We start from the raw sequence: 26,600 nt of genomic DNA, 5'->3' as shown, positions 1-26,600 counted from the left end.
GAGAGGTAGTAAAATTGGACACTTCAGTTTTGTATGTAATGTCTTCCTTTTTTCTGTATAGTGTAGTGATGTTCTCATTTAGAAATTAATATTTTGTTTTTTAGAAAGTTAATAATTCATAAGCATATAATTGTGGTTGCCACAAAAAATACTTGTATATAGTGTAAGTGCTTTTATAATTTTATAAAAGTATACAACAGTTCAAATGTGTGGGTCTTTTTTGTTCACCAAGGTTGCATTCATGTGATCAAAAATACAGTAAAACACTGTGTAATATAATAATATAATATAATATAATATAATATAATATAATATAATATAATATAATATAATATAATATAATATAATATAATATAATATAATATAATATAATATAATATAATATAATATAATTAATATAATATAATATAATATAATATAATATAATATAATATAATATAATATAATATAATATAATATAATATAATATAATATAATATAATATAATATAATATAATATAATTAGTGCTGGGGGGAAAATAATCGTGATTAATCGCATCCAAAATGAAAGTTTGTGTTTACACATTATATGTGTACTGTGTATAATTATTATGTATATATAAATATACACACATACATGTATACATTTAACAAATATTTGCATGTATATACTGTATATATAATTTATCTTGTATATAAATATATTTTTTCTATAAAAATATAACGTATTTTTCTTAAATATATACTTGCATGTATGTGCAATTATACAATAATAATTATACACAGTACACACCCAAATATTATGTAAATACAAACTTTTATTTTGGATGTGATTAATCACGATTCATTTCTCCCCAACACTAAATATAATTAATATAATATTAAATATATGTATTTTAAAAATGAACTACCAGCTGTGATGGTAAAGCTGAATTTTCAGCAGCCATCACTCCAGTCGTCAGCGTCACACGATCCTTCAGAAATCATTTCTTATTGTTATCATTATTGTGTTGCTTAATAATTTTCCCTTTTTTTCAATATTTATTTGAAATCTTTGGTCAAATTATAAATGTTTACTCTCACTTTTGATCACTTGAATGCATCCTTGCTGAATAATAAAATTTTACTGACCTCAAAATTTTGATTTTTTCTGTCAAAACTTGTGTATTATTTTAAGCTGTAAAGTTGTTCTTGAGTTCTCTTCATTTTTACAATTGTTACAGAGTTTTAGCCATTATATTGTCATGGCAACAAAGTTGTAAATTTGGAAATAACTTTACACGTTAACACATATTGTTTACATCTAGAGGCTATACCATTGAAACAGTGATTATTTTAATATTTCTTCACTTCACTGTAACCCTGATTTTTGTTTTGGGGATCACCATACATGCAGTTGATGTATAATGCAATTAAATACCAAAATTAGTGCAGTGACTGTGAATGAATCAGTGTGTGGTGTTTTCTTTCTGTCTTTTTCTTTCGATTTGCAATGCCTTCAGAAAGAAAAAAAAGCAGAAAACGAACCCATCATTAGGAATCATGTAGCATATAGTTTTACTCGCATTAAACTCTGCATCCGTGCGGGGCTGTTTGCTAGTTTATGCATGTACCACTTGCTTCTAATTTGACATTGCAGATTTGTGTGTGACAGAACGCACGTATGAAAGTGCTCATGTGTCCATGTATGTGCATGCTTTGTGTGTGCGTATGGGGGAAGGGGGCTTAGTTAGAGCTCCTGGAGGCCTGGCTGGCCAGCTTCAGAAGCTCTAGCCCAGCAGGGAGTCCTCGACAGAACCCAAGAACAAATGTCACCAGTTCTCAAACCCCCCCAACCAACTAGCCTTTCCCATCCTCCTAGACGTCGACAAACACAAATGGCCTTCACAAACAGCCTTATCGGGGCTTAGGGAGCGGGGAGAAAAACAAATGCTTTTCTTGACAGCTGTTGAGTAGATAATTCTAGATTTTCAATTTAATTTGAAGGCCGTGAGAGAAGATGCTGCTGTTATGTTTATTGAGAAGTAAACTCTCTCCCGTTTGGTTGCCAGCTTGTTATCGGAAAACAAGATGGTGGCAACAGGTACAAAGTGGCGTTCTGCAAAGCTGTTCTCGGTGAGGGATTCTTCAAAATAACCTCGGCCACTGGGGAAAATATGAAGTGAAGGAGAGAGAGGGTCTTGTTTTTCACTCTCAGTGCCTCTTGTTTTATGTCCACGGTGGAAAAAAAACCCAGCAGCTCTCTGCAGCACGGAGCCAATTAGGTTTCTCGCACAAGAGTGTCTTAATCAGTGGCGTAATTGGAGGCGCCCTGCTGAGATTGAGGCTGGGCAGAGAACAAGGTCTAAACCAACATATAATCAGACATATTGAGCTTCAAACTCTTCAGTCTGACAGAAACTATCATTATGAAGAATTAACCGAGTGTTTGGCTAAACCTGCTGAAACAAAGTTACTTGGCATCATTAAAAAGTATAAGGGATACTTAACAACTACTTTACTGTGGTGCATTTTATTTGAACCAATCCTGGATTTGTGGGTGGTGTTGAATCAGAATCTGTGAAATACGTTCTTTAATGTAATCCTGGTCTGTTCAGACCCATCAGAATCTCAAAGGCTGAAGTTTAATCAAAGACTTTCTTTGCCTCGCTAAAGTAATTTTAAGCCACCATACATCTCAGGTTAGTTCTTTACTGAAATACTTCATTGAAAATTCATAACACTTCTATAAAAAAGCGATGGGCTGGGCATTTTTAGCAGCCATTTAAAGTATGATATTCATCAAAGTGGATCATCTTCTAAAGTGAATTACAGATTACTGATAATTATCAGATAGACCACATACATACATTTTTTCTTTAACCAACATCAAGACTTTAACATATGTGTGTGTGTGTGTGTGTGTGTGTGGGGGGGGGGGGGGGTTTAAAGAAATAAATTAATACGTTTATTCAACAAGGACAGATTAAACTGATCAAAAGTGACAGCAAAGAAATTTACATTTCAAATAAACGCTATTGTACTTTCTATTTGTCAAAAAATCCTGAAAAAGGCGTATTACGGTTTTTAAGAAAATATTAAGCAGCACAACTGTTTTCACCACTGATAATAATGTTTCTTGAGCAGCAAATCAGGAATACTTTTTAAATATATTACAATAGAAAACAAATTATTTCAAATTGTAATAAGATTTCATAATATTTAAATTTTTACTGTGTTTTTGATCAAATAAATGGTGAGCATAAGATAGTTATTAAAAAAAAAACATTTAAAAATCTTACTGACTTACTGGTCACTTTTTTTAATTTTTGAATGTTTTTTTTTTTAAATGGCCCCTCAAAATGACAAGCAGAAAATATTTTTCAAAGTAAAAAATATTGGATTCAGTCTCTTAGTTGTCATAAAAATGGTCATAAAAGCTGCTAAAATCGTTTTAGGTAAAGAATACGCTGAAAAGAATCTTCAAAATGAATTACAAAGAAATTAAAAGTAACACATTGAATTAAATAAGATTTTCTTTTACAACATACTCCATTTTATTTATTTATTTGTTTGTTCATTCATTCATTCATTCATTCATTCATTCATTCATTCATTCATTCATTCATTCATTCATTCATTCATTCCAGTGTTCAAACCTTGGGCATTTCAGTTTCCCAAATGTATTTCATATCAACTATATATATACCTCTATGACTAGCTGTACTGTCCGAAAGTGGAGGAATGATGAAGATTATCTGGGGGAAAAAATGACAAAAATCTGTCACTGCAGTAATTCCTAAAGTTTTTTGCTGTACATAATCAGGGAAAATGCAGTGACAGAAAATAGTCTAATCAACAATTCACATTTGGTATTCATATTGTAGTTGCAATATATTGTGGGAAAAGAAAATTATTTACACTAATTAATTGTTCTTAAGCCAATCAATATGAGAACTATGTTCATATCTCCTGCTGTTTGAACGCAATAAACTAAATGAATGATGTGAGGTTCTGCTTTACTAATCTAGCACCCTTCATATTACACAACATCAAAAATAAAGAACGATGGATGATTGTCAGACAAAACTTTGACACTCTATAATTCCAAAACAGTGATCCATTCATACTCCCTAAGAAGTCTGTTGATGGAGGGTAACGATTATCATTGCTATGAGTCCCATCATCAGGTTACTGAAGAAGAGAAGGTGGGAAAGGAAGACTTGGGGGTTTTCCCTCCTCCTTTCGCTTGCGGGAGCTTGAACTCTTTTTAAGTCGGCCATCACACCATGGCTAATGGCCCCCGCTGAGCCTGCTGTCTCACTCCCGGCATCAAGCCCATCGTCCCTAAATCAAACCATAGAAAATTGGGCTTAAAATATTGGGGAGAGGCCCCCCAAAAGAGACCCAAAAGCTGCATCTGTCGCCGGCTTACATGAAAGTTGAGCTCACGAGGAGCAGTGGTCGCATCGGTCCTCGCTCGCAGTAGATCTGAGATGAAATAGGTTGAGGCTTGTTCCCCTTTGGGTTTGCTTGTACGATGTTCTATAGAGCAGGATCTCGTGTACTGTTGGCGAAATTGGTGCCGTTCCATACATTGGCCGATGGATGTGACATGCTAGTGGTCTTGAGCAAGCTAAGAAAGGTGAGCATTGTGTTCCTTCCCATCAAAATGATTCTGTTTCAGGATATTGTTTGTCATGTGGTTTAGAATATCACGATCAGAGCTCATTCAGCTTGAGTTTGAAATGGTCAGAAGGTATAAATATCATGTCAACAAAACAGTCAGCATTTGCAATGCTAACAAGACTACATCATGTATTGTTCCAAAAAGATTATGTGTGCAAGCATTTTCTGAGCAGAGTCAGCTAGTGTGTGTGTGTGTGTGTGTGTCGGCAGAATCATACAGCTGGTGATGCAGAGGTGAGTATTCGTAACAATGCGGCTATAAGGACCAGCCTTCCTGCAACACACATACATACACACACACGCCATGTTCTTTTCTCCAAAATGCTACACACACACAACACTGTACACACACAAGCAGCCGTCATTCCGCCAGTGCTGTCTGTATTCTGCCAGTCCATCTGAAAAATGCATGTGACGCACAGCTGAAAAATTCAGGATATCCCAGCACAATTGCAGTGGGCAGAATGCAAATCATTGTGTTAGGGATGCTGTAAACTTTGAGCTTGAGCTGAGTTTGGTGTGGGGAATGAAGGAAGCATTGTGCATGTTGCAAAGGATAGATGGAGGACGTGTGTGTGTGTGTGTGTGTGTGGGGGGGGGGGGGGGTCAGACTGAGTGATGCAAGTATGTCTGTCTGTGTGTGCAGTGCAGAGAGTCATTGTGCTCCTGTGTATCACAGTTCTTTGCAGAAGGCATGTGTGGACAGGTATACCCCCGAATATCAGATGACAGGTGTGATGTGAAGACCGTTTTTGATGTGACCTGTGATTGTCTGTATGCGGAGGAAATAAGGAAGCATATCTGTTGAAAACAGCGTCACACAGATCCAGCATCACTTCAATTATAAGCCTCCTAAAACTACTCATTAAAAAAAGAAAATTTAAAATTAAGCAAGCGATGTTAATTATCCATGCTTTTGTGGAAGATAGGATAGATGGATTTGTTGAATGGTTTGTGTGTGTGTGTGTGGGGGGGGGGGAGGTGCTTTTATACAATAATAAAGAATGAGGGGGGGTGTATTTATACAAAGAGTAGGTTTTTCATTGTCTGAAAATATAAACACAGATGAGCTGTGTCTTTGATTTGTTCCTGCTTTTCACTCCACGCAGCAGGGATGCGCAGGCAGACGTGCCCTCTTTGCATTCGATGTAAATGGGTACCGTGGACGCTGCGTGATGAGATTATATTCCGCCCGTTTCTCTCTCTTTCCTATCTTTCTCTCACCCTCCCTCAAAGGACACATTTTTTTCAGCCCTATTATGGTTTTTTAAGCTGGCTTTGATTCGGCTTTTTTCAGGGTTTTCCTCTGAATTGAAGTGTTGCATGTTTTAGTTTCCTTGCAGACGATGGAGCTTGTGTTTTCTGATGATCAGTATTTACCACTAATTCATTACACTAAAATAAATAGAGCAAAAAAAAATGTAATTTAAAAATAACATCCTTTTTTAAAATGGAATTCAATTCTAGAAGGATCGTGATGCTGCGGAATAATACTGTGGCAATCGGTTTGACACATTATATACTGTGTGTATAAGTATGTTATCTATAAATACCAAATATTTAATCATGGCATATTTAATCATTTCCGCGTCATAGCAACATTTTTACATTGCACGCTGTCTAGTACAAGCTGGTTTAGCATTCGAGCAGCAGCCATTTTTGTATCATTTCATGAGGATTAATAATAATACACTTAATATGCCACCAGGACATTAGACATAGACGTCAAATCTACATCATGACTGAATCCTCTATTTGTCTAAAACAAACTGCACAGTCACTTCTCTATATTCGGATATCTCTTCAAAGACGTATTCCCCCCCTTTCTAACTTCTGCAAACAAAGAAAGGATAAAAGGCTGATCTCTGCATAAGCAAGAGCAGGAAGAAAAGAGAAAATTGATGGAGATGTGTTCAACGCTCTGATGTGTATTATACGGTTTTTAGTTGGTGTTATTGATGTCATTACACTCTTCATCTTTTAACCGTTCTTTGATTTGTTTTTCTTTTGCTTCAGGGGAGATTAATATGTGAAAAAAAAAACAGTCAATGCTAATAAATGTTGTTGAGAAATAGCCAAAACAATTGACAGAGCATCATCATTATTATTATCATCAACAACAACATTTATAATAGCAGTGTAATAACAGGTTAATAAAATAGGTGGAATTCGACAGCAGTTTTGTGTTGTTTGACAGTCTTGAAAAATATTACACAGGGATAATATGCTCAAACCGATATTTGTGTGAAGAAATATTAAATATTAAGCTTTTGTTATTATTTTTTTGTGCATCAAGGCTTAATTTACCACTAAACACAGATAATTAACAACATTGTAAGAAGAGACTAAAATAAAAAAGACAAATTATTTTATGTTCCATTAATAAAATGTCTTCTTGATAAAACAAGCAAACAATTGGACTATAATAATAACTTTATGAATGAAGACACAAAAATCATCTCCCTCCCTTTGCTTTCCTCTCATTTTCACATTCTTTATGCAGAGGTATTTATTCAAAATGCCCGGCTAAAATTCTGCAAGTTCTAATGCTGTGTTCATGAGGAGCTTTCCATTTTAAAATCACAAAGCACTACACCGCATTGATCCGGGGATCCCAAACTTTATTCGGTATTAGAGATTTCAATAGCACCAGTTGGAATAAAAGTGGAGGGCTGAATGTAATGGGGGTGGCAAACCAAGTCTTTAGTCTGTGTTTTTGAACCTCACAATGAACCAGAACACAAAAGGGGCTGGTCCGCACACAGATATTGTTGCCTGTGCAACCTTACAAAGCGGAGAGCCTTTGAAGAGAATTTGGAGTCGGCGCGCTGAAAAGAAGCTTTGTATTTGTTTACGTGCGTGAGATTACGCTGAGATGTCTAAGGCTAGTTGGATATTTGGAGTTCTGTGATTTAACAGTTAAACAGTTACGAAAAAAGTTGCAATTGAATCAGAACACACTGAGGGAGGCTTTTATTGTCAGTGCTATTTGTTTGTATGTTTGCATTTAAATAAAATGAAGATTGTACATTTTTAATAAATTGATAAAGACTGATTTTAAGTGCTTGTATGTTTTTTTATTTTCACTGTGACTGACTGACTTTTGTTAATGTGCTGGAAGAAATTATGTAAATGCTTTCACATCCTCAAATTTATATTCATTGTTTGAGCATTAAATATGGTATTTTGCAATTAAAATGATCTGGCAAGCGTAGTCGATGGGTCAGTGTTTTTATTTGACCTTTCTCCACTAAGAATATTGCTTGAAAATTGTTTTGATTCTTTCTAAATTCCAGTCCTGAATCTTAAACATGTTTTGTAGATGTTGTATTAAATATTAAATGTGGTTTTCTTTCTTAGGTTTTCTAAAAAGGTTTTATTATTTTAAAAACTCTCTCCTTTAAATTATGGCATGTAATATGTCTACAGAAAATCTTGCGAGTGTGTTTATTCAAGACGACTCCTCCACAATATTTACAATATCAAAAAACATGTTCTAGAATAATTATGGTGATTTAAAAATGGATGTGTTTACATGTGATATGTGTTATAGACAATGCTTTTTTATGTTTAATGCTTCTTTCAAACTGGGCAAACCAACAAATATTGTTGAACATTAAGCATAATATTAATAATAATGTAAAAAATGTTTTTGCTATTTGTAACAATTTGTAAATAGTGATTTTTCTTTGTCTCCATTTTACTGATAATGTTTTCAGTTCTATATTATTTCTGGTACTGAACATAATTTTGTAATTTGCAGAATGTATAATTGCTGCAACATAATAGTGTTATGTATTGTGATTTAATAACTCTTAACAATACATTTTATAGCCATACACAATTAAAAGATGATGTCTATAACCTGCTCTTCCATGTGAAGTTCCAAAATCATACAACCAAATAAAATGATTGGCAAGATACAGAATTTTTTTGGCACGGATATATATGTTACACTAATGATGACACTAAAATATATAATGTTTAGAAGAGAGTTTCATAAATAACACAATTTAATAAAAATGCCTCAACAAGATGCACCTTCATCTTATGTCCTGTTGGCTTACACGAGTCCTTTAACTCCAACAATTATGTTAATAATTCCATTATTATATTTATTTACCTAAATGCAAAGTTTTTCAGTGAATGTAAAGACTTTTTCGTTTTTTTCCATGTCGGTACCGTGGACCCGGGCAGGATGCGGCTGGCTCCTGCCCAGCATTATTGTGACAGCCAGGATGTCGGTTCAGGACCTTTGGTGAAGTCGGGGTCATTGTAGACAATCATGCCAGCACACAAGTGGGTTTTAGCGCACCCCTTTCATTCACGTGCAGAGAAAGGTGCCCCTCCCCTCAGCACACAGCTTCAATTCCTCCAGCTTCCCGAGGGAAAATACTGCCTTTCTCTAAATAAACCCACTATATCTTTCTCTCTTTCACCCTCTCTCTCTCACACACACATATACACACACACTCCAGTAGGAGAGCAAAGCTTTGCGGGACGTGACCTCGGCTCTCCTTTAGGTAAACCGGCACTCCTGGCTATGCGCAAGACCTGTGACTTCTTTTCTCAGCTTGATCCTACTGGGAGAAGGCAGGAGATGCATATGTAATCCTGATGTGTGCTTATGTGTGTGAGAGAAAGACTCAGTTCTTTTGTTCTTTTTTTTTCTTGGCCCTTATTTATTACATGTTGATGTTACTGCCTAACGGAGCAAAGTGCAAATAGGGTTCACTTTTTCATTTTGATCTTTTGTTCCTTCAAAAATATGTATTAACAGAACAGTCACTCCTTCTGATGGATACTGGAGCAAGGGTTACATATACGATTCAAGTTTATAAACAATAATAACTCATTTTTGCTATGTATATATTAACAGCCTCTTTCACTACGCTTACATCATGTGGAACGAGGATAAAAAAAGACATAGCAGAGTTATGTTATATGACGTTATTTAATGAAGAAGAGAATATTGTAATTGATATCAAATGCATGTTGAATTAAAATGTAATATGAACTTAATTAGTTGTGACTGCAATATTAAAGTAAAACACAAACTGTGCTTCTATGCATGCAAACATGTTCATTTTTAGTCCAGTATGAACAAATTACCATCTTCTGTTGAGAGAAAGAGAAAGAAAACAATTCAATGGAAAGACTGTCAAATGCACTAAAACAGTTGCACATGTACTGTTTTTTTGAAACCATAAATATATTATTTTTTGCATTAGCTTTTTTTAGCATCCACAATTTAATATAGGCTATTACATACAATATATACTATATTATATTTAATTTCAAACGTGAGCTATTTAAAAGAGCTAAGAAAAGAAGGTAACATTAGATGTTAATTCTATACGAATAAAATATCAATTAACATTAACAATAAACATTGTACAATGTAAAAAGCTTATAGAAATAAAAGCTTATATTTCATCTTGATTTAATATGAAAGGCTGAATATGAGTATTGAACTGAATAGCATTTATTCAGACATATTTTGATTCTAGTGCACAATATTGCATGCATATCAAAATAAGGCAGCTTTATTTGCCAGTGGGTCAGTACATGGGCATCAATGTAAAGCTTTCTTTAGTAGAAATACTTCAATAGTTCAATATTAAACTCTGAAACCCACATATCTTGTTTGCTGTTGGCATATATGTTACATACTGTTAGTATAATAAGTAATAAGATTTGAATAAGTGTATGGAGCACAGGGGTCCAAACAAGGGGGCAACCCACGACTATGTTGTCATAAAGGTATACAAAATACCACAACGACTTCAAAATGTTTTACTGCGCCAATTAAAGATGATTTTTATGAAACCATAATAATGTAAAAGTGTGTTTTGGCACTGTTGTGTTCCCTCAGCCCCTCCTCTCTCGATTTTTCCATGGGAACTCAGGCAAGAGTTGAGGTAAGAACCAGTCTCAACATGACAGCTTCAAGGAGGCACAGTCACGACACAAATTGTGTTTTGGATACATGCAAAATATGGCCGTTGAAAGGCCAATTATTAGATATGTATGGCCATTTCAAATGTTTATTCATTTCAGGGGTTTAAACATCATACATCGAATATTTGCTTTCGTGAACCCAACATGAATTATGTCCTCGGAGCTTTTCTAGCGGTAGCCTAAATTAGGGTAAATACAATCATAAAATTAAACAGATTAAGATTTTAGCGTATATAAGTCAAATGTCTCAGTGGTCTAATCCAGTAGTTTTCCGATCCTCGCTGCATTGTTCTACTGGGGAGAGAGATGGGAAAACTTCCTCCCTCTCTAAAACCTAAACAGTCGAGCCCATTTTAGCTCCCGTTTGCTGGAAGATTTACATACATTTATATGATATTTACATATCATTTTTTTTTTAATTCATGATATTAGGCTGGTCGCGTCGCTTCTCGTCAACACTACACACACTCACTCTATATTGCGAGAGTCATAAAACTTAACGAATAGGTGCGCCCCCTTGCCGCACCACAACCGTGTAGCTCGTGTATTCATACGCACGAATCCTTATTTTGCATACTCCATAAAATTATCTCACATTTCGGTCGTTCAGCGCGCAGACAATTCCAACACTATTCAATTTTCATATCTGTAAGACATTGTTGGGTATGGACACCGCTTTTTGGTTACATTACAATAAAGATTCAGCGGCACGGGATCTAGTTTTCTGGAAGGCGGCAGGATATGGAATGGGTAGGAGTTTTTATAATGGCTCGCGCACGCATGAAGTGACGCCATCTTTCCCAGTGTGCTGCTGCGCGAGCGCGGAGTCCTCGCGCACACATTCACTCTCAGCAGGAGCTGCGGGTCATTCTCTCAACATTTCTCAACGGATTGTCGCCATTATTCGTGTTTAAGTACTGAAAAGCGAAAAAGGAATATACAGCTTTTGATACAGGTAAGTGTTTTGCCGATCAAACGTGTTGTTGGTTATAGAGTGGGATGTTTGGAGGGGATGTCTTTCTGCAGCTGTGGGGAATGAGGAGGAGACCAGCCACTGGATATATTGCTGCAAAATCACGACCAAATACCTTCTACATTGACTCATATAAACGCGGATTTGTTCGACTGTATTTCTGTAAGCGTTTTAATTAATCGGAAAAGGTGTATTTGAAGCTTAGAGTTAAGATATTTGGTGTCTTTGGTGCTAGCGTGGTTAGCATTTTAGGGCAGGAAAAGTGTTTTGTGGAGACCATGTAAAAATTCGCTAACTCGACTGGATATCCGTCTCATTTTCACACAAATAATTAACTTCTCTTCGAATTCTCACTGTAAAATGCAAAAACAACAGTTGTTTTGGTTTCACCACACTAACAAATCTGTGTTTGTTTTAAGTCGGGTAACGTTAACGTTATGGGGTGGTGGGTTAAAAGTTAGGCTGTGGTTAACTAGCGTAAACTAGCTGTCTTTTAGTTGACTTTTCAAGTTCGTTTTGCGTGTTTACTAAACCCGAGATGTATACTTTTTTTTGTGACCGACTGAAATCTGGAGGACAGTAAGTTTGTAGTAACATTTTCTGCTCAAATGCCTGTCCAGCTGTATGAACTTGAGTTATAAACACTTATGGTTTTAGTCAAATCACGCGGTAGTAAATACTGTAAATATGACCCATATCCAAGTTTCCCAGTAAGAAACAAACAAAGGCATTTAAAGTGTTTGGCCGTTGAGAGGAAGTCGAGGAGGAGCTTGAGTGAAATCTGACTCTGCTGGAGCTCGTGCTGATGGGGGTGGGGGATCACGGGCTCGATGCGCGCACACGGGCTTTGCGGACGGGCGCATACCCTACCCATGCATCACCCCCAACTCTTCACATTGCAACCGTCTGACTTGAGCTTTTCCTGACATATTCAGTGTGTGAAATTATGACATTTCCTGCAAACTCCGTTATGTTCTGCAAAGGTTTGGGTTCAGATTTATTTCGTAATAAGGTTTTCTAGCAGCATATGATACACTAGCTATCCGCCCCAGGAAGCACAGCTGGAAGTGCATTTGTTAATGATTCACGTGGATTTAAACGAAAACCAAACATATGTGCCTTTTTCTCCACCTGTGCCCTGGTGTCTTAAGGCAGAATGCATAGCTCTCCTTGCTTTTCATAGACATTATGCATTTATAGTCTGTTTTATCCCTGCTTCTAGTAACTAATCCAATTAGTTCCCCATGAAACTTTGTGGTGCCTGTTCCATTTACTTAATTAAAATGAGCTAAAGCAACACAATTTCTGAATGTTTTATTAAAAGGCATTTATTTGTGTGTAGTCAACTTAAAAATGTCAAATTGAAGTTTACTTTATTTGTATTGGGTCCACCCATGCATTAAGTTTATGCAACAAATATATTTTGGAGAGTAAATGTTGAAATTAAGTGTTGTTTTATGCACCGAGTAAAGACAAAGTATTTGATTAGTTATGTTGGATATTTAAGAGTTTGTTATTGTGATAACCACAGGTTTTAGGATGTTTATATGACATTCATTGCGCATGGCTGTGCTAATAATGTAAGTGCAGTGACAAACATCTGTCTAAAATTAAGATTTTGTTAAACACTTTCCATAAAAAAAGACATCTATGTACTTCATTTTAGTTAAGTAGATTTTTACTATTTCAAAAGAGAGCATTAGTAAATTGTATTTTTTTTTTTACCACATTAAATTGATCATTTTATCCTATGAGTATATTAAATGCCTGTAATAGTTCTCATCCAACACCATCCATTCAGCATGGCAGTCATGTGCATTATCAAGCTTGCTGGCACTTTTCGAAAGCTTTAAAAATTAAATTTGTGATTTGATGTGTAAATCCTCCTTTTTTAAATGTCTGTCCTGATAGACACAATGTTTTCCCACTGTTTACTTTGAGTCTTTATGCCTGAACTCTCTAAAAGGAAGTGTCTGGGTTAGTCCCTTTCAGTTGTGCAGAGAGGCAATAGTGTGTTTTCGATTATATAGTGTCAGAAAGCATTAGGCCGAGCTGTATTCGGTGTGTGTACATGTGCGCAGGCTCGGGCTGTTACAGCATCTCTCATCACAGTTGACACATTGGGAGCAGATGTGTAGTATATGTTGTTCCTGGGAGCTAGCAACGAAGATCTTTTGAAATACTGCACACAATAGGCAGATTTCTGAAATCGAATGCAGGTGTTGAAATCGCTATCTAAGCTGCATGCCCCTGGTCACACCAGGCACTTAGCCCAAGCCATTTGGGCGGTATTTACGTTCACATGCTGTTTGAATGCCAAGGATTACAAACAAATGCCTCGGTCTTCTCAAGCCTCCTCAGGTTTCATTGGAGAAGCCCATCTTGGAGTATGGAATGGGCACAAGGTTTGGGAGAACTTTTGCTGTTTTTTGTGGCTGGTCTGTTTTAGTATCATATATCGGATGCTTTCAATATTGTTGATGTGCGTGTGAATTACATAAGTGCATCTTAAACTGTTAAGTTATGATTGGCTAGTTGGAAACAGCATTCTGGTTTTGGCATCACATTTATTTTAATGCAAATGTGGAGAATTAACTAATGCTAAAAAGAACATCGAGTTTGGTCCAGTCTATTGAATTGTGATGCAGACGTTAGCTTTTCCTCACAATGCTGACTCTGGTATTCTACGTATGCGTAACATAGATTTGTGCGCCACGTCCAAGCCAAACTCAAGCTTTGAGTAATGAGTGCTTATTTGCTGCTGGTATCTTCTCTGCTAGAGCTCTATGCGGACTGTGCATCTTTCCTTCCCCCGCCAACCACCACCCCCCTCCCATTTTTCCGTGTGGCCAAGTCCACCCATGTTCCACCCAGCGGAGGTACCAAAACACTCAGATTGGTTTCAGATGTGCATGTTGGCCAGGCAGGGAAAATCACACGAATGTGGTTCTTCTGGTTGGGATTCTTCATACCCAAGCCAGTCTGTCTGCGAAATTAAAGTAACTAGTTCAGCTAGAGCTCACCAGATGCTTTTTCACACAGCCCCTTCACATGATTGTCTAACCCAGCAATTGAGCTCTGGAAAGGGTTGAGTCAGTTTGATCATCTAAATGCGTCCAGCATGTCCTCATCAGTGACAGACTAACCTGTAGTGGTTTGTTAGGTCTTATTTCCATACATCATCTCAATTTACTGCAAGCAAGAGGACCGTTTAAGAGTAGCTTGTGTGTGGGATTTCTTGGAGGCTGAGGCTCAGTTGGCACCTCACGTTGCGTGCGAAAGGGAGCAGTAATACCGCAGGGGGGTTAAGGCCTGAATGCTGCTGGGTTTATCTCTCCAATTGACTCCAGATGTTGTGAACCATAGACCAAGCGACTGGCTGACTGCTGTGAAACTCTCGGCAGCCCCAGGCGGAGTGCCACAGCAGCACTGTTTTACACATCCCCTTATCAAACACGCTTTCCATGCTCTGCATTCACAATACGGAAAGCTGCCTCCTAGAGGAACTGTCCTCGTTATTGGCAAATGCATATAACATAAGAGCTGACCGTGTCGTTTTGACTCTGACGCGGAGCTGCACAGGATTGAGATATTTTTGTTTGCTTTGGTGTGTCAATTCCGTTCTTCTCCTGGGCCAGGGGTTTGTTTTGGCACCACTGTGTTGGTCCAGGTGAGATTTCCATTCGTAAAACTAAAGCATTCACAACACGACCTGCTTTTGGTTTCACCGTCCAGCTGCAGTGCAGTTGTGAATGTACCATTAGTCTGTTATTTTTTTAACAAACTTTTAAAATATAATATTTCTATAGACCTTATTAAGAGCAGCGCTATGACTGGTATGAAAGAGAGGCTGAGACGTACCATGATTTCAATTGCATCCGCTGTAAAAAGCTGTGAGACCACTTATTTTTCACAGCTCATTTTGTCTGGGGGGGTTTTTCGTCTACTGAAATTTCTCTGAAAGATATGTTTGCTGTGTTTTGTCAGCAAAACAATCCAAAAACACATTAAATAACAGTTCATCCCACTGAAGAGATGTATGTATATCCCTCCCATTCTCACTTTTTTTAAGATGGAGCTGCTGTAAATGCGGTCTATTGCAATTCATTTTTGAAATATTTATTCAAACATACATTAATGACAGACAGCAGCAGGTTTATTATATTAAGACCTAATGCACAGATTACACATCTATTTTTTTTTATTTTATTTTTTTTTTGGGGTTGCAAAGTGGCGGAATTTTCAGTAAATCTTCAGAAACGTTCCAGAATATTTGGGAACTTTGCAACCCTAGTTACCCACCCCTCCCCCCAATCTGTTTGTTCACTTTAAGACAACTGACAATGTTATGTGAAGACGAGCCCTGCTGTAATTAATTCACTAAAGACATTTACATTTGATTATTTAATTTCTGTATTTCCTACCTGAATGCTTCTGTTGAAGATGATGTAAAATGTTGTTTTAATTAGTTTTTCTTGTTGTATTTGTTGTACTGTTTGTTTGCATCTTTGTTCTTATTTTTAATAACAAAGATAAAATAAGATTGGAGATGCAATTTTCTGGGCCGATTTGTTTTAAGTGTGACCCGCCGATTTCTTTATAAGAACAATAATTGACAGCATTTACAAACAAATCTACTTTTCTTCAATACGAAAATATTTACATAAAAATAAGTAAAAAGACAGTAAAAATAAGAACAAATAAACACATTTCAAACAACAGCACAAATAAATGCAATAGAATAAAGAGAGCTATTAGTTTTTCAGGTGGGTGTGCAGTATATTCAGGTAAGAAATGCTACAGAAATTAATCAAATGTAAAATAACTGCGTAGTCTTCATTGTAAACATTAAATGCAGATTAATTCTTACAAGTAGTTACAATAGTTAAGTCAAGAGCAGTCTTTTTTTCTTTGATTAACATGACAGTCAGCAGCAGGAATATTAGGATTTATGCACGGATCCAATATACTGTTACACAACATGCGTGTTCTACCTCAATTATTCATGTTTTAAAACTGACTTTGTTTAACTGAATACTCTCCAAGATGAGCATTTTGACACTTTTGTGTATTTGACGGTTTAAGTGCAGTAAGTCACACATTTTGGTACTTGTGACTCTCACACTGTTTGAGAGAAGGCTTTGTGCGTTTCACTTATATACCCTAGATCAGTGGTGCACGCACTTTTGGGGTGAGCAGGAAACCTGTGGGAATTAGTAAAAGGATGTGCAATACAAGCACTATTTACCGGAGCGAGTGAGTGATAGGAGGCAGGCACATGTCAAACCGTCGGAGAGAAGAGAGAGCAAGAACTCGCAGCTGGCATCGGTTTATCAATACTGCAGAAATGGACAAATGGTGTATTGGAACCATTTCAGATATTTCAGTATTGAAATATTTTTGACAACACTAATGTCTAATTAGGTTTGTTCCGAAGGTTTTCGTTGTGGTTCTCACACGGTTTATAAGTATTACAAATTGTGAACTGTCTTTTTCACTTACAGTGAAGAACCTTTAAGCCAACAACATTTTTACATGTGGCTGAGAGTGTGAGCGTGGCTGTGACTTTATTTCCTGTGTCGCTTGCAACAAAACGGACCGAATCGGAATGACTCATTCGGTCGCATGATCGGTCCGGACCGATTCCGGTCCCTGGCCGGTCGATCAAGTGCATCTCTAAAAAAGATCTATATTGTGATTTTAATATAAAAAAAATTATTAATAAAAGATTATTAGGATAAAATGCATTGAGAATTGTTTTATTATCGAATTGTTACCCTCTGAATGGAATGGTGAGAGATTTGTCTCACCACATTAAAGAGTGCAAATCCAAATTTATTGAGATTCAATTGTCAGCTTTATCATGAAATTCATTGTTGTGTGCACAAAATAGATGCTGACAGTCAAAATGTGCTCGTCAAATTCTGGTGCATTACTATTTTGTTGCCATAGTCTTTAATCTGTTGTGTTATAACTTTAAAGCCCCATTATTTCTGAAAAGTTGAGGTTTATCCATAATAGACTGAGCAACACCCCGCACATCTGTATTCCAGTCAAGCTTTTCTTTACTTGACTTAATTCAGCTCCCGAACTTTGAGGCTGCTTTCAAGAGCCAAATCCTGACAATAGTGAGTGTTTGCGAGACTATGCAGCCGAATACACTGGAAAGTTATTTTTCTCTGAGTAATTGCCAAGTCTTTGCTGCGTCATAAAGCTAAACCTCCTGCGGTGTTGTTTGAAATGGACTAACAGCTCTTGAACATGAACAGCAAAATGTTGACGAGAGCTTGCTGAATCGCTCTGCTGAGTGACCTTTTCACATGCTGCAACATGTTTGTGTTTTGTAAGAGTTGTTTGACTGAGAGGAACAGTATGTTTTGCTAACCAACACAATGAAGAGGCATGGGCAGCCAGTTTCGGTCTCAAGGCTACATGTGAATGTTGGACGTCTCGGAGAGGGGTTGCATTCTGCCTGCTGACTTGGAGAGGGGTGTTGTGTGTCTGAATAAAGGAGGTGGGCTCGGGGCTTGTGTTATGGTAATTCTGGAGGAGGCCTCACAAAAGGGAAGGAGACTGGGGCCCCCCAGACCGAGACACTGAATTCAGTATCGTTTCAGTAGGTGTTAACTGCAGACGTTGATGGGCAATCTGCAAAGAATGTCATGCGCATATTGACGCTGTTGTGATGGTGGGGTTTCTGGCTGAGCACATTATTGAAGGTCATATAAACCTTTAGCACCTCTTTTGCTTGTGAATGGCTTAGAGGAGATGGAGGTTGTGTGTTTGGAATGACACTAATAGTTCAAGCTCTATTATCATGCCTTGTGACGGAATGACTTTGTAAAATGTAATGGATTTGTATATAGGTATTTTTGCCTGAAATATGTCACTGCGAGTCCTGATATATTCAGGACTATTTTCAGCGGAAAATTACATTTGTTTTGAAACGTATATAAAATATATTTCTTTCTTTGAACCTTCTTCAATGCAAAATAATTCAAATAACAGGTTTAATTTGCAATCTCTGCAGCGATAGCAGGAAATTACACATTTAATGATAAAAAAAGATGCATTTTCACAGTATAAACATAACCTCTTGTTGTCAGCTGGGTAGATATCTTGATGTCGTTTTATATTGGTTTATTGTGAACTTTTTGTAACCAAAATCTTGCCCATTTTTTTCAGTGGCTGATAAATGTGCACTTTTGAAGGATAAACTGCTACAATAACCCCTAAATTCCTGAATGATCACAAAGACCTTTGATTTCCTGTAGCTCTGTTTATTGTTCACCATGTGTCTTTCCGGGGAGTATCATGAGAGACCTGCAGATAATAAGAGTAGCTGTGTGTAGTGCGGCACATCCTGCCTCGCTCTTTCATCCCAGCTGCAGTCAGGTTAGGAGACAGAGAGCTTTCAGTCCGAACACTGGGGCTTGTGTGTGCTGCATGCTGGACTTCTCTGGAATGTGTTTGACTATATGAGAGCGAGAGTTGGCACTGCAAATGTGAAATTAACCATGTTGCTGTGTGTGTGTGTTTCAGATTAGGAAGCTGTGCTTGGCTGTGAGAGAATCATGGCTACCCAATGTAAGCTCTTGTAACATTTATGCAAAAATATTTTACTATACAAACATGTAGAACAGTACACTCATTGTGTAATGTTTTTATGTGCAGCTGACTTGATGGAGCTGGACATGGCCATGGAGCCGGATCGCAAGGCTGCGGTCAGCCATTGGCAACAGCAGTCTTACCTGGACTCAGGTATCCACTCTGGGGCCACAACCACTGCCCCATCCCTGAGCGGCAAGGGCAACCCAGAGGATGATGATGTGGATAACCAGGTGCTATATGAGTGGGAGCAGGGCTTTAACCAGTCCTTCAACCAGGACCAGGTAGCAGGTATGTGGTGATTTTATTGTCTCATGTGTTAGAGAATATGTTTAGAGGTAAAAAAAACACAATGTGAGGTTGAGTAAAAAAAAAACCCTTGAATATTGGAATGGAAAATGCACAATTCACTTATTTAAACTATTACCTGCACTCACAAGGGTTATGCAAGACATAACACTGAGACAATTGCTTATTGTTTTGTCTTGTTTGTATCTTTTCAATGTGGAATTAACAATCACTCGATTATAATCATAGACATAGCACAAGACGGTTGCTTGATGTAGTCCTCTGCTTCTCTGTAGACATTGATGGTCAGTACGCCATGACCAGAGCCCAGAGAGTCCGGGCGGCCATGTTCCCCGAGACTCTAGATGAGGGCATGCAGATACCTTCCACACAGTTCGACTCTGCTCACCCGACCAACGTCCAGCGCCTGGCCGAGCCCTCACAGATGCTCAAACACGCCGTGGTCAACCTCATCAACTACCAGGACGATGCAGAGCTCGCCACCCGTGCCATTCCAGAGCTCACCAAACTACTGAATGATGAGGATCAGGTTGGAAGCAAGATAGATTGTCAAGAACAGCCAGTGCTGTGACACTGAGTGCGCGCTAATGGCTTGTTTTCTTTTTCCGCCAGGTGGTTGTTAATAAGGCAGCTGTGATGGTGCATCAGCTCTCTAAGAAGGAGGCCTCTCGTCACGCCATCATGCGATCTCCACAGATGGTGTCGGCCATTGTGAGGACCATGCAAAACACTAGTGATGTAGAAACGGCCCGCTGCACCTCCGGCACCTTGCACAACCTTTCCCACCACAGAGAAGGCCTGCTCGCCATCTTCAAATCGGGAGGCATCCCTGCCCTCGTCAAAATGCTTGGGTTGGTTCTCCTTCATGCTCTATTTTTAAGCAGACATGCATGAACCATAATGTGGGTGTATATCCGATGAATCTTTTGAATCAGGCATGTTGGAATTGAAGGACCCAGCAGGCTGAGTCATACTGAGACCTGCTCTGTGTGCTTGAGCGTGAATACCATTATTTATCAGTAGTTTGGTGCTAATTAAATTTGCTGTGGTCTCTTCAGCTCCCCGGTGGACTCTGTACTGTTTTATGCCATTACGACTCTACACAACCTGCTACTGCACCAGGAAGGAGCCAAGATGGCTGTCCGTCTGGCCGGAGGCCTGCAGAAAATGGTGGCCTTGCTAAACAAAACAAATGTGAAATTCCTCGCCATCACGACAGACTGCCTTCAGATTCTGGCATACGGAAATCAGGAAAGCAAAGTAAGAAGCAAAAACTTCTCAGAACTAGGCACATCACGGCATGGTGCTTGGCCAACTCCACACCTGTTTACGGAGGGTTTTTTTTCCCCCTCAATCTTAAATCACTCGTCATTCAAGCACTGCAACAGAATACCTCTGCTATATTTAGATTTGAAGCATTCTTAATTTGCACCTTGATGTTGGCCTTCTCGGCACTGAATGCCTGACTATATAATAGGGCTGCACAAATTTGGGAAAAAAAATATTTTAAACGCCCCAGGTTTGCTTTGCTTTATTGTAGGGCTGCACAATTTGCTCAATCATAGTGGTCTTAATTTCTTTTTCAAGCATTAAACCATTGAGCTTTTTATTTTGGTGGAAAACCATTTTTTTAGAGCTGGTTTCTCATTGCAAGTTGAGAAGATTGTCGCAGGTTGTGCTTCTAAATGCACATTACAAGCACATTCAGCTCTGAGACATTGAAAACGGTAGATCTTGCGGTTGCGTGTAAATGAGCACATTGCCACAGTTCCCTCTAAAACATGTAGCACATATTTAATTGTATAAATCTTTGCGATTTTGATTTACGGTTTTATTTTTTATTCACGTGCAGCCCTACTATATTACTTGTAGTACTCATTTCTGCTCTGGTGATTTCCTGTTTTCGTGTATCCGTGGTAATTTATTAACAAAGTTACACCGGTTTGAGCTGTGCAGTATGGACTGCAGAATGTTAACTTGGGTAAACTTGAGTAAACACATGCAATCTGCTTTTCTTTTCAGCTTATCATTCTGGCCAGCGGAGGCCCACAGGCTCTGGTCAACATCATGAGGACCTACACCTATGAGAAACTATTGTGGACCACCAGTCGAGTGCTCAAAGTGCTGTCTGTTTGCTCCAGTAACAAACCTGCCATCGTTGAGGCTGGTGAGATTTGTTTTCGATTCAGTCCAGTATATTATAGAGGAATGGTGATGTTTTTTTTTTAGGACGGTTTGAACGTGGAAGCTTCATTTCTGTTTTCAGGTGGCATGCAAGCACTCGGCCTCCATCTCACAGACCCCAGTCAGCGGCTGGTACAGAACTGCTTGTGGACTTTAAGGAATCTTTCAGATGCCGCCACCAAACAGGTACCGATCCGTCTGTCTCTCTTTCCCTCAGGTCTTTTACGCTGTCTTCTGTTCTTCCTACATGAGCCCTCTCTTTCTGTCTCCCCATTTTTTCCATGGAGAAGACGTCTTTAGCAGAAGTAGATGTGCAGGTAACAGTCATTCCTGCCTTTGTCTGTGATGGGGGTTGGGGGCTGTAGCCAGCTCTGACCTCACACAGTTAGGACATCAAATTGTGAAAGAACAGTGTCGATGGAGCATGAGCGGATGCTACATTTGGTTGTAATGCCTGCGCTGTGTGTACATTTCACCCTGCTGTTGTTGTGACGTCAGATTTCTTGAATTATCAAAACATTTCTGGAATGATTTTGTGTATTTAACCGTTTACCCACTCATGGTAGGCTTACAACCTCATGTAACGTGTAGTAAAATGTTGCGAATGGCTGTGGCTGGTCGTGTGCGGGACTAAAAAAAATCCTGGCTCGAGTTTGTCATGGATGCAAATTCTGGGTTAAAGAAAGTTGTGCATCTCAACTCTGGATCCTTCTGATCTACAGGAGGGTATGGAGGGGCTCTTGGGCACACTGGTCCAGTTGCTCGGTTCAGACGACATCAATGTGGTGACGTGTGCTGCTGGAATCCTGTCCAACCTCACCTGCAACAACTACAAGAACAAGATGATGGTGTGCCAAGTGGGTGGCATCGAGGCCCTCGTGCGCACGGTTCTTCGTGCCGGAGACAGAGAGGACATCACGGAGCCGGCTATCTGTGCTCTCCGTCACCTTTCATCCAGACACCAAGATGCAGAGATGGCCCAGAATGCAGTGCGGCTGCACTATGGGCTGCCTGTTGTGGTCAAATTACTCCACCCTCCCTCACATTGGCCTCTCATTAAGGTATGTAAGTGACTTGAGGTCATCACTCCTGTCTTTTTGTGGCTTTCGTAGTGTCTGAACTGGAGTGAAGAGATTTTTTTATAAATAGGTTTAATTAGGTTTATTATCTCTCTTTTTTTTTTTTAATGCCTGTCTTCTCTCCCAGGCAACAGTCGGGCTGATCCGTAATCTGGCACTGTGCCCTGCCAACCACGCCCCACTCAGAGAGCAGGGCGCCATTCCCCGTCTGGTGCAGCTTCTGGTCCGGGCCCATCAGGACACTCAGAGACGCACCTCCATGGGTGGAACACAGCAACAGTTTGTGGTGAGTCATGGTCACATGATCAGCAGTTTTGTAAGGGAGCTGAATTGCGAAATTTCACGATTCTGAAATTAAATCTTTCAGCCCAATTTATGCGCAGAAGTTAAAGCGTACACTTACAATATTTCTTGCAGAATGAAGTTGATGTGTGTTGTGTTTCAGGAGGGTGTGCGAATGGAGGAGATTGTGGAGGGCTGCACTGGAGCGCTGCACATTCTAGCCAGAGACATTCATAACAGAATCGTCATCAGAGGACTCAACACTATTCCACTCTTTGTTCAGGTCAGTCAGAGAGCTCACTCGATCTGTCAGTCGTCTTGTCATTTGTTCTACCTATTGTTGGTCAATGTTCTGTTTGTTCACTCTATATGTAGTTTCTTCTATAAGTAGAACTGTTTTGTTCATTCACTTATTATATCATTCTGTCATGCAATCTACAGTTTGTTCATTCTATCTGTCTATTGATCTATCTTGTTTGTGTGCTCAATTGTTCAGTCTATCAGTCTATTGTGTTGTCGTTCTATTGTTCTGTCTATTGATCATTTGCAAATTCATTCTACCTCTATTATTCTTTTTTTTTATTGAACTATCACTCTGTTGTTCTATTTTAGTGAATTAAGTGGGTGACCCTCGTTTCCTGCCTAAAAGTTGTATTATATTTACATCTACTGAACTAGTTTCATCCCGTCTGACATGCGTCTCTCTCTGTCTCTGCAGTTGCTGTACTCTCCTATCGAGAACATCCAGCGTGTGGCTGCAGGTGTTTTGTGCGAGCTGGCTCAGGATAAGGAGGCAGCCGAGGCCATCGAGGCTGAAGGAGCCACCGCTCCCCTCACAGAGCTCCTCCACTCCAGAAACGAGGGCGTTGGTGAGTGCGCGCTCTCCCTTCTAATAAGCAGCATGAGTGCGTGCATACAGTATAATGCTGAAAGACATCAAATAAATACACTAATGGCAGCACACCGTGTCACTGCCTAGCGATGTCTCAAGATAAAGTTTGCAGAAACAAGTCAAACTTCCACAGAATAAACAGAGGAGCAAGTGTGACTACGAAAAGCTATGCAGATTTGTTTTCCCAGCTCTGCACTGATTTCCACTGGAGGCAGTGGCTGAGGTGAGCAGGGCTGGCTTGAATGTTTTCTCGGTCACACTAACGTTGCTATCTCTCGCCCACAGCCACGTACGCTGCTGCAGTTCTGTTCCGCATGTCTGAGGATAAGCCCCAGGACTACAAGAAACGACTGTCTGTGGAGCTCACCAGCTCTCTGTTCAGAACTGAGCCCATGACCTGGAACGAGGTAAGGGGGCTCATCTCCACTAAATCCTGCAATCAACGCTGGCACAGAGCCCTGCTGTAGATTAAGCCTATAAATTCCCAGTGCGTTACAGAATCTGTTATGACAGATGTGGGTGTTATATTTGTGAATTTACTGGGCAGGTGATTCTAACAAAGCATTGTTTTTATGAGCCTCAAGCACTTTGAAAGCATTCGTGGAACTGATTCAGTCCTGATATATGCAGAATTAGAGGCCTTTCTCTTATGGGTTCTTTTTCTTGCGTGTGCGTTTGCAGACTGGAGATCTAGGGCTGGACATCGGTGCACAGGGAGAGCCTCTAGGCTACAGACAGGACGGTAAGTTCGTCATTCTCAGAAATGAGATCAGCTCTCAGCATCTGGGTGTGATGCACACTAATCCACTGCTTCATCAGCCTTCACCCACCAAACCTAGAGCTGAACACGCCTGGCACTTTCCATGAAAACGGTTCAAAATAGGGCACGGAACTCTTAATGGGATGCATGTATTTCCAAACCATGACGCCTCACTATGTGAATTGCTAGAAACGGACAGCCTCAGTCACTATTCACTTTCACTATTTTATGCAGTCATTCAACATTTCCTTTCTTGGTTTATGGAAGAAAGTCATTCATACAAGTCTAATTTCAACAAATGATCAGTAAAAAGAAGTACTTAACCCCCTGACTTAAATTGATGGTTTTTATATACATATTTGCATTTTTGTTTTTTTTAAATACACTGATATTACATAGAAAATGGACAATTAAACAGTTGCAAATTTAGCGTGATCATTGGATACAGCCAAGAAGGTCAAGATCTTTTGTGATCACATTTTTAAGTTTTAGATGATCAAACATTTAATGGTCCTCGAAGCAAAAAGTGTGCCGTATTCATGGAGAGTGCCAGTTTCCAGGTCACATCCTGTTGTCGTCTCTCTCTCTCTCTGGTCTTGTGGGTCTGAGGTTGTGCTATTGTAAGCTGCCTGTTTAATATGCTTCCTCTAACGTACGCGTGTGTGTATGTGTGTGCTCCCTCCACTTCCCATCTACTCCCCATCCACTCCCCTCGTCCTCCAGACCCAAGCTACCGCTCCTTCCATTCCGGAGGTTACGGACCGGACGCCATGGGAATGGATCCCATGATGGAGCACGAGATGGGCGGGCACCACCCCGGCCCAGATTACCCCGTAGACGGCCTTCCCGATCTCGGCCACGCCCAGGACCTGATCGACGGCCTCCCGCCAGGCGACAGCAATCAGCTGGCCTGGTTCGATACCGATCTGTAAATACAATGACTTTTTAGGTGAGGCACCAAGACGCCCGAACGGCCGGTTGTGTTTGATCTGTGCTGACCGCACCGTGTGTAGGACATTTGAAAGGCTGGAGTAAAGCACGCCGGTAGCAGAACTAATCTGAGCTGCATCTGAATTCATTACAATCCTGTGTGTGTGTGTGTGTGTGCGCGTTTAACGGGATTCTAATCTGTTTGTCCCTCTTTTCTCTCTGCCGCAGCTGTATCGTCTGATCTGAATGAACCTGCATTGTGATTTTGGCCTGTAGAGTTGCTGAGCGGGCTCAAGAGAGTGGGCTAGTTTCTCTGAAAGTGCCTGACACACTAATACAAGCTGAGTTTCCTATGGGAACACATGGAAGTAAAACTTTTGTTCTGGTCTTAGGCGGTCAGAATTTGGTGTGATTGACAGAAGAAAGCCCAAAAAGCAAATCCTAAGATGGAATTTTCAACCTTAGCCTTGCCTGTACTTTTTATTACTTTTTATTTTTCAAAGGATATTTCGGTCTGTAATGGTACTTATCTAGCTTGCTTTATGATACTCGTCTTTTATTTTGCAGAACTTTGTATTCCTTTCGACCGTCTCTCTTTCTCTCTCATAGTGTTGAGTTATAGTGGTAATGATCCATCCAAGATTTTATCGAGTTTATGGTGTAGAACACTAATTAATCAGTTCAATTGTATTCTTATCAAATGTAACATTGTGTAGCTTTTGTATAAAACCAAGAATTGGAGAAGTCCAAATATCAGTTCTCTTGCTTTAATGAAATCACAAATGTTCCAAAGGTTTTGCAATCAGTTGGGGCCAGTTTTGCTTTTTGTTTTTCTCTTTTTCTTTTCTCGTCGATCTATTTTTTGATGGTAGCTTTAGAAAGGTTTTGAAAAGAACCCCTAATTATTGTAGCCTGCAATTGTTGGTTGGAGACTTGGTTATGACCTGGCTAAACAATAAAATGGACTAAATTTAA

At 39.2% G+C, this 26,600-nt stretch overlaps 1 protein-coding gene across 4 annotated transcripts; it reads left to right on the top strand.

Moving 5' to 3' along the window:
- Positions 1-11,356: 11,356 nt before the first annotated feature.
- On the top strand, positions 11,357-26,600 carry ctnnb1 (catenin (cadherin-associated protein), beta 1). Of its 4 annotated transcripts, XM_079837471.1 has the most exons (17): positions 11,357-11,563; positions 19,124-19,168; positions 19,256-19,480; positions 19,774-20,027; positions 20,111-20,349; positions 20,557-20,758; positions 21,521-21,665; positions 21,765-21,868; positions 21,973-21,999; positions 22,405-22,743; positions 22,889-23,047; positions 23,207-23,326; positions 23,762-23,912; positions 24,221-24,342; positions 24,617-24,677; positions 25,419-25,644; positions 25,854-26,600. In XM_079837471.1, the coding sequence occupies exons 2-16, from the start codon at positions 19,156-19,158 to the stop codon at positions 25,625-25,627; spliced, it is 2,370 nt and encodes a 789-aa protein (XP_079693597.1). In that variant the 5' UTR covers positions 11,357-11,563; positions 19,124-19,155; the 3' UTR covers positions 25,628-25,644; positions 25,854-26,600. The 4 variants fall into 4 exon arrangements, with proteins under 4 accessions (XP_079693597.1, XP_079693598.1, XP_079693599.1 ...); XM_079837472.1 differs by lacking the exon at positions 21,973-21,999 and having other exon boundaries at positions 11,396-11,563; XM_079837473.1 differs by lacking the exon at positions 25,419-25,644 and having other exon boundaries at positions 11,396-11,563.

Source organism: Gobio gobio (assembly GCF_949357685.1).
Source record: "Gobio gobio genome assembly, chromosome: 15".
Classification (NCBI taxonomy): domain Eukaryota; kingdom Metazoa; phylum Chordata; class Actinopteri; order Cypriniformes; family Gobionidae; genus Gobio; species Gobio gobio.
This window is presented reverse-complemented; position numbering and strand designations above follow the sequence as displayed.

Excerpts from the sequence above, each read along its gene's own strand:
- ctnnb1 (XM_079837471.1), top strand. Across the intron at positions 21,869-21,972 it reads CAGATGCCGCCACCAAACAG|ACGTCTTTAGCAGAAGTAGA; the intron begins GTACCGATCCGT and ends TCCATGGAGAAG. Across the intron at positions 24,343-24,616 it reads AGCCCATGACCTGGAACGAG|ACTGGAGATCTAGGGCTGGA; the intron begins GTAAGGGGGCTC and ends GTGCGTTTGCAG.